Below are 8,437 nucleotides of genomic sequence, written 5' to 3'. Positions count from 1 at the left end.
CTGTTCCAGGGAGGTGGATGCCGAATGGACGCTCTCGGCTCGGCTGCCGTGAAGCTCATGGATTCGCCGCCCGTGGGGCCGTGGGGCCGGCACCCGCAGGACAAGAGCCCGCCGCCTCCCTCGCAGCGCTGATGTGACCGCGGCGGCTGGCCGGGCCGCGCGGCGAGGAGCCCCGACAGCCCCGGGCGCCGCGGCACGGCTCGAGCGCGGCACGGCTCGCCCCCCTTCCGCACCGCCGCCGCCCCCGCCGCCACCGCCGCCGCCGCCGCGCGGCCGCCTGAACGATGAGCGATGGCGGGTGGATCTCGCTCAGCCCCGCGGAGTTCGCCCAGCTGCAGCAGTACACCGATTGTGAGTACCCCGTGGCTCAGATTTGAGGTCGGGAATTTACTGCTACGGGTCGTGCAGGCAAATCTGGTCCCGGACAAGGGTTCGGCACGGCTCGCCTGCACCCTGCACGGACCTTCCTCCCGCCCCTGCTAATGAGGCCAAGCCTTGCCGGGCGGCTGCGAAACCCATCGCCCGGCAGCTCTCTGCGTCTGCTGTGCTTGCAACAGAACAGCCGTGGGGATGGGCTTTCGCTCCTTGGCTCTCTCCCTGGATTTTAAGCACAGGGAGATTTTTTCCTGTGGAATTGGGGTCTATTTTTATGGCCGTGGAGTAACCCAGGCCAGTGGAGCCAGGGACTTCAGCGAGGCCCAGCAGGATCCGTCACCTCTGGGGATCTCACACCCCCAGCCAACAGCATTAGAAGGAAGAGCCCTCCACCGGCAGAGCTTATGAAGTAGCTCTTCTCACGTATTTTTAGTAGTTTCAGTGACGGTGCCGATCTGAAATTATCTCCATTCCCTTGACAGGGGAATGTGCGGAGGGCAGTACTTCTCCATCTCTTGGGTGTGAGGGGAGAGCACGTCTCCTCTGTACCAGGACCAGCTCCACGTCATGAGCTGGCTGCTAAGCCAGCTCTCATCTCATGGTGGAGGGAGCGCAGGCACCTTCTGCCCCCTTGGCTCCCAGCATTGGGGTGTCCCCCCATGCCACGGCACTGCCTGCAGCCTGCCGGGATTTCCTGCACCCATTCCGTGGCACGGCCGGCTTTTCCTAAACATGCAGAGCTGGTCTATGGCTTGTTTCAGGTGGTGCCTTCGTCAGGACTGTGTTAGCGTCAGAAGCAGCTAATGATGTCCCCGAGGTCACAGGTAGAGGAGAGCAGTTGTACTTGGCGTGCTCACTGTGGTGGACGATATAGAAGAAATGGTAAAACCCAGGCGGTGCTGAGCACAGGGCAGGAAGAGCAAGAAGACCCAGCCAGCATCACAGGACCAATGGAGAAGGGGGTTGTAAAATCTGGGAGAGCATTGCTTTGCAGAGGTCACAGGCCCCCCAGATGAGCTCGGCTCCTTCGTTTGCATGGGAGAGGATCAGGGATCCCAGGCAGTGCATGCAAGCCTTGAGCCCCGGCTTCATCCCAGCCTCCCTGTGCTGTCCTCAGGGCTGGGACATGTCCCAGGGCTCCCAAATAACAGAGTGCAAACAGTCAGCGTAGAAACCAGGTGTTAAACTTAGAATAGGACCAAGGCTCCAGTTTGTTTTGTTTATAGCCTCCTGTTTCCAGTCTGGCACCGAAGCCTGACTTGCTTAATACATTCCTTTTGTGACCTCTAAATCCATCCTGTGTCTTAGGGTTGAGGCAAACTGGGTCAAAACTGACAGTCCTGGTGGGGCTCTGTCTCCAAATCTAAACAGAACTGTGCAAACTGTCCCCCCCACACACACACCTTGTTTCCAGCCCCAGGGACCTGTCTCCCAGGCACACCGCAAGCATCCAAGGCGTTGCAAGATGGGACTGTAGGCAGAGATGTATGTGGAGTATCACTGAATCTAGTCCTGCCTCTCCAGAAAGCCGTCTCTGTTTTATTTAATCACAGACAATAAAATGCCATCTGTAATGCTGAGTTCAAAATATATGCAGCTTCTTCATTTTCTTAATCAAAGTTTGGCAAGAAATTCTGTGGTCTGGAAGCTCGGAGAGGCAAGCTGCAACATTCCTAGCTGTGTCTCCAGGAGGGCTGTTGGAGAAAGAGCTGGGCAAAGTGGTGTTTTATGAAACTGTGAATATCCTTTCCATCTCCAGACATCACTCAGTCATCTTTATATGATCCATGGGGGACTAATCAAGGAAATGGAAATGTTTTGAATGTTAGCGCAGCTTGCAAGCATGCAGAAGGGATATTGTCTAGCAAAAGAAATGTACTTTCCATCTGAAGGCTAAGACTGTCACAGATGAACCGTCCTTACCCCTCCCCAAGGCAGGGATGCACGGTCCAAATGCAGTATTTTCCACAGCTTCTCCTTCAAAGCACTTTGATCTTACCTGGAGCTTTTGCAGCATCCTTCTGTCCAACAAAGACAGTGATTGAACCCATGCAACAGGACAGGCTGGGAGACAGCTCTGCAAAAAGGGACCCAAGAGTCCTGGTAGGCAGCAAGCTAGCTGTGAGAGGGCAGCATGCCCTAGCAGCAGTGAGGGCCACCCACCAGCCTGACTGTATCAGCAGGTGTGTAGCCAGCAGGCTGAGGGATGTAGTCCTTCCCTTCCACTTGGCACTTGCGATGCCACATCTGGATTTCTGTGGCCAGTTTTGGGCTCCTCTCTATAGGAGACACAAGGACAGACCAAAGCGAGTGAAGTGAAGGGTTGCTCAGAAGGCCAGGGGGCTGGAGCCCATGAGAGTCAGCTCAGCCTGTAGAAAGAAAGGAGAAGGGGGATAGCTAGCGCCGTCTTCGGCTACCTAAAGGGAGTTGCAGGGAAGACAGAGCCAGGCTTTTCTCAAAAGGTTGCTTGCTCAGTGAAAGGATGAGTGGTGACGAACACAAGTGGCAGCACAGAAGGTTCCCACTGGGCATAAGAGAAAATATCTTCCCCGTGAGGGTGGTCAGATGCAGGGCCCAGAACTAGAGAACTGGGGGGGTCTCTATCATTGGAGACACTCAAAACTTGACTGAACCCGACCTAGCTTAAAAACAGGCCCTGTTTGGGGCAGTCGGATGGGAGCTCTCCAGAGGGCTCATCCAGCCTCCACCTTCCTGCCGTTCTGTGAGTTAGCTATCCTTGCTGGTTTAAAAAGTCTGTAGGATGTCGTTCTAAAATTGAAAGTATCTGGAACAGATTAACTTCAATCCAGTTCACACTGTTTATAACATGCAACATTGGAAAAAGCCTTTGGTGAGATGTTAGAAGGAACTAGTGGTGAAAAGCAACCCCCCCCCCCCCCAGTGTGAATGGGAGGTGTCTCATGGAAATGTGGCCCACAGAGGCATGAAGGGGCCCTCCCACACCCCATCCCCTTGCCCTGAGACCCACAAGGCCACCCACCTTCTGGGAGTCACACTGTGTCCCTGGGTCCCAGTACGGGGCTGTCCGGGAGCACATGGGGCTGCTGCGCTGCCCTGTCTATGGAGTGTTTGCTTCCCAGGGCCGCTTGGGGCAGGGCCAGGGACTCACTAGGGTTTTACCCAGCCCTCAAAGCCCTCAAAGACCCTCTGCTGCTCCCACATGTCCTGAGCCAACCTCCCAGTAGGGTTCATGCACACACTGGCCCCCAGCTGGGCTCTGCAGCCCAGTGCCCTGCCTCTCTTGTCCCACCAACATGTCACCTTGCCGCTGCTTCCTGTGCCCCTTCCCATGGCCTGACATCCTAGACACTCATGGTCCAGCACTGAGCCTCAGCCCCAGCTATTATGCTGCATCCCCAACAGAGAGCTGTGAAGAACTGGAGGCAACAAGACCCCCTCTTTGGAGAGAAGAATTAACACTAATTAATAGGGCTGGTGTATTAGAGAATCTTTTAAATGAGCTCTTGGACAGGTCTGGAGGTCTGAGTCTGAATGTTAGGGCTTAAGTTTCTTCCCCTTCTTGATCTTTTTTTTCCAGTTTTCTCTTATTTCCCAGCTGTTGAAGGACTAGTGTCCCATCCCTACTGCCACTCCAGCTCTGAGAATGCTCAGTTGGGGAAATACTTGGACAATTCACTATTTGCGTGTTGATCTGTGCAGACCAATGGCTTTCTCCCTTTCTCTTCTGATGCATCCCAGAGCAGCCAAATGGTGGTTCAGGGCACTTTGCAAGGACTGGGGAAGACTCAGGCTACCAGCAAGAAGCTACCAGTGGGTACAACCTCTCAGTGAGAGAGTACTAAGCCAAGCCAACTGCCAAGGAGACATGCAGAAAGGGCCGAGGGAGAATACAGTCCTGGCAAGACCCTGGGACACCAGGGCAGCGTGCTGGGAGTGCGGTGGCCTGAGGGGTGCCCCGTCAGCTGCCTGCCCCAGCCAGCAGCAGCAAGTGCATGTCTCAGCCATGCAGGGCCACCCTCTCGCCTCCACGGAGCTGCTCTCCGTGTCAGGAAGTCAGCGGTGAGCGGGGCTGCATTGCAGGAGGACTCTGCTCCCCCGGCCCCATGGATGGCGCATGGTATCACTGCAGCTTTTTCCTCCTGGGAGATGAGTCAGTCCCAGCCTCAGTACTAGGGTCCCTGCAGGCCAGGCACAGTGGTGCAGCACTGCCATCGTTGGTTGGATCCAGGGCTTTGCTACCCACAAAAGTGCAGAGGGTCTGGGAAACGTGAGTCCGCAGAAGGGGCTGATGTGGCCTCACATCACCCCCATCTCCTTCATCCTCCAATTCTGGTCCAAATTTTTAAGGTTCGCCAGGGGATGCCAAAAGCAACCTGGAATGGGTTAGGTTTGGCTTCAGAAGTGATGGTATTTAGGGGGCCAGCAGGGAAATGCAGGCTCTATGGACTAGCAGGTTTGACTGGCAAGGGTTTTGGGTGACCAGTTCCAGTGTTAGCAGGGCAGGTCCTGTTCAGCGCGGGACATTGCACTGCTGTGGGGTGCTGGAGAGGAGGGTTTCAGGCAACCAGGCAGTTGCCTGCTGCAACACACCACCCAGGACACCATGCCTCCTCCAAAGGGGAGAAAAGCAGTGCAGGGGTGACCTCTTCCCAGGCATGGAGGGGACCTGGTTGTTCCAGAGATTTTGTATCATCAGGTAAACTCATCTCCACGTCCTGCTAGTGGTATGGCAAACTGAACTCACTGGCACCGTGCTCAGTGCAATGCCTTTGTCTCCCCAGACTCCACCAAGAAGCTCAAGGATGTCCTGGAGGAGTTCCATGGGGATGGCGTCCTTGCCAGGTACAACCCAGAACAGGTAAGGTGCTTTCTTCTCTAGCCTCTCTCGGCCACACCAGGACAGCAGATGCTCCTGGGAGCCTCCTGGTTCCCTCAGCCCAGCCCAACTCCCAGAGACAAAAACACCCCAGAGAAGGCAGATCTTAACACAACCTGTCTATCTACCTCCCAGCCTCTCTCCATGGCCCCGTGTTGCCCGAGGCTGGGGAAGATGCTCCGACACAGCCAGGCCCATGTTAGAGTCTCACCAGTGGCTCCCCAGCCAGTCTCCAGCAATATCCCTCCCTGTCCACCCCACTGATGTGACCATGCAAAATGAAGCTTACCATGCACTTGGGGAGGGAGGTTGGAGCATCCCAGCAAGCGGTTCTCTATCCAGCTTCCACACACGTGCCAACCCATCCCGTCCAGGACAGCCATCCCAATGAATCCCAGCACTATGGAGACCCCAGAGCCATTTTGCCATCCTGTGCTGGTTGCCAGCTGCACCACTGAGCGCATTTTTGAGCATCTCTTTGCCAGGCAGAAGCAGGAAGGGGAGACCATCTCTTGCCCCTTACATTTCCCCCAAAGCAAGTTCTTTTGGCATTTCCAAAACTGGACATGGGAAGGCCCTGTTCCTTGTAACACTTGCCTAAGGAAGGCTGGGGTTATTTTTCCTAAGTGGTGCTTTTAGAGAGACCTATTAGTGTGCCAGCACGACAGAGCCTTTCACAGGGGCCATAATCACTAGAAATGAGGTGAAACAAGAAAATCAGTGGGCTGTATCCAGTGAGGAGGGGCAGCAAAAGCTACCCAACTATTCAAGTGCACTGTGGGATCCTGGGCTGGAGGATGCCAGCTGGTGTTACAAAGGCCATTGGAAAGGAAATTTCTTGATGCGGGAGGTAATTGCATGTGGGAGAGACCAGCAAAATCCCCAATCAGAGACATGGCTTTGAGCAGGGGGAAGGAGGAGGCAAGGAGCCCTTAGGAGGACAATGGTCGCCAGGGCTGGAGGTGGGCTGGAGGGTCCCACTGCTTCGTGTCCCTCCCCTGGGACACGTTTCCTCCCTGCGTGGCCTTTCTGCTGACACAGAAGGGGGTAGCAGGCTCCGGGGGAGTGTGAATGCCTTCAAAGCATGGCTTAGCTCGTGTGGGGGAGTGCATCCTGATTAAAGCTGGAAAGGGCTCTTCGGCTCCTGCATCCTTTCTGTGAACAAAACACTCCTCACCCTGCCCCTTGGGAGCTGTTCTCCACCCCCCAAAATAGTCCGACGTGGTCCTCCCCGTGGCCCTTCTCCCCACAGCCCTGGGGCAGGCCGAGATCTTTGTCCTTCCAGAGCTGCCCTGCTCTTTCACTGCAAATCTAGCTCACAAGGTTGTCGCAAGCCCAGTTCTACCAGCCTGCTTAGCTCAAGTGTGGAGGGCAGGAACAGGATCTTTTGCATTCACTATTTTTAAGGCATCTTGTTGGCAAGCAAAATGCGCACAGAAAAGGTTTACACCGATGTCTTCTTGCAGCATTATCAGCCTCTGTGCTAGCAGTTTTTCACCCTGTCCAGTGTTTACCTGCTGGGCTGTCTTTATAGACAGCCGGGTGTCCTTGTACACAGCGGGTTCATTGCTCCTCCCTCCTCCTGGGGCATTTCATATCCCCCTGAGTCCAATGCTCCCCTGTCCCCTTGACTGCGCCATAAGGTCTTTATTTTGTTCTTTAACCTTTTGCCATGAATTGATAACCCCGGCACTACAATCTGTCAGCGTCTTCCAGGTTCCGAGACCCCAGGCCCATAAGCCGTCTGCTACCTGAGCTGTCTACGAGAGCCTTTTGCTTCTCATTCTCCGGTGCCATCCCACTGCTACTCTTATCATCCCTGGCCTTTTCTGCAGCTCCGTCAGATTGCCCACTCCTACACGATTTGCTGTGAGCTCCCATCTCGGCTCTAAGCAGTGCTGGCCTGGCCTAGCTTTCCTGCAAAGAAAATGCAGGAGGGACACCACTTCTGTCCTGCTGGGCTATCCAAGCGCTGCTCCACTGTTGGGGAGACCAGTTTGCATGCTGGTTATGTCCCACAGGCACGCTTGTGTTGCTAGCACATGCAAAGGCCAAGGCGCTAGGTGTCAGGAAGAGACGCACATGAAAGCAAAGCTCCCCAGGCACCACAGGGCACAGGGCTTGGGTGTCCCGAGGCAGTGGGAGACCTGAGACTGGTCGCCCTGTCAGCTTGCTGCAAGGTCTGGCACTGGGATCCTCTCTCACAGCAGCTTAGAGCAGCAGGGGAGAAAAGGGGCCCTCCCTTCCAGCCCCACTGAAGCCCTGAGGCCTTGTCTGAGGGTCTTTGTACATGGCCATGGGCCACTTCAGACAAGGGCAGAGCACAGGGCAGTGTTAAAACCTATATTTGCCCTTGCAAACCTGGCTCGCAGTAGCCAGCCTTCCCCCAGGTCTCTGAGCCAAGATTGCTGAGCAAGTTGCTCAGCACAGGACTGGGTCTCCCAAATGATACCCATCACCCCAACCCCACTGCAACCCTCCCGCCACTCAAGTGCCTGGCTCCCACCTTCCATGGAGAGGTGTGACAAAGAGCTGAGGTGCAAGAGAGAAGCAGCCAGCCCGCCAGTCCCAGTGACTCACACAGTGTCACCAGCCCTGAGTGACGTCCTCCCAGGCAGCTGTCTGCTCCTGCAGCATAGCATGGCCCCTGGGTCACCAGCTTCAGGACCTCAGTGGCTCTCTGCAGCAGCCACCAGCCAGCAAGTGCAGATGCTGAACTGTATTTCCTTGCTAGGAGGAAGATGAAGGTTATTCCGTGCAGAGGAAGCTGCACAAAGAGGGGAGGGAGCAGGGCCCGGTGGTGTGCATGCTCCCCAGGCAGGTCCATCGCTTCCCTCCTTGCTCCAGGGATAGCAGCTGGTACATTGCATGGACCCTTCACCTCCTGATTTTAATTGCTTCTGTCACATGTCCAGGCCTCATTTTCACACTTCCCAAAATCTAGGCATTGTCCTGCCTCGGCGTTCAGTGCCAGGTGGTGCAGCAAGACAAGGCATTTGGGGTTAGATTTCCGCCTTTTGTAAAAATACTGGAGCTGTTGTGGCCCTTCCCCAGCCTATTCCCCTCCCTGCTGTAACTCTCAGATCCCCAAAGGGGTGTCCCCAGGTACCCTGAAATGAAAGGCTAAGTGCAGATCTGTTCTGGTCATTTATTTTGTCTAATCAATTGTAAGAAACAGCTAAGGCAGCATCGTGGCTGCGGCTC

General features: G+C 55.3%; 1 protein-coding gene across 1 annotated transcript in view; it reads left to right on the top strand.

Annotated features, from left to right (window-relative positions):
- The first annotated feature begins 261 nt into the window (after positions 1–261).
- The window catches only part of DGKG (diacylglycerol kinase gamma), a 43,213-nt gene continuing 35,037 nt past the window's right edge, over positions 262–8,437 (top strand). Inside the window, exons 1-2 of the mRNA XM_067302101.1 lie at positions 262–351; positions 5,139–5,215. Coding sequence (XP_067158202.1) covers positions 285–351; positions 5,139–5,215 — 144 coding nt within the window. The 5' untranslated portion in view covers positions 262–284. The remainder of the gene's footprint in view (positions 352–5,138; positions 5,216–8,437) is intronic.

This window comes from Apteryx mantelli, chromosome 9 (assembly GCF_036417845.1).
Source record: "Apteryx mantelli isolate bAptMan1 chromosome 9, bAptMan1.hap1, whole genome shotgun sequence".
In the NCBI taxonomy this organism is placed as follows: Eukaryota; Metazoa; Chordata; class Aves; order Apterygiformes; family Apterygidae; genus Apteryx; species Apteryx mantelli.
This window is presented reverse-complemented; position numbering and strand designations above follow the sequence as displayed.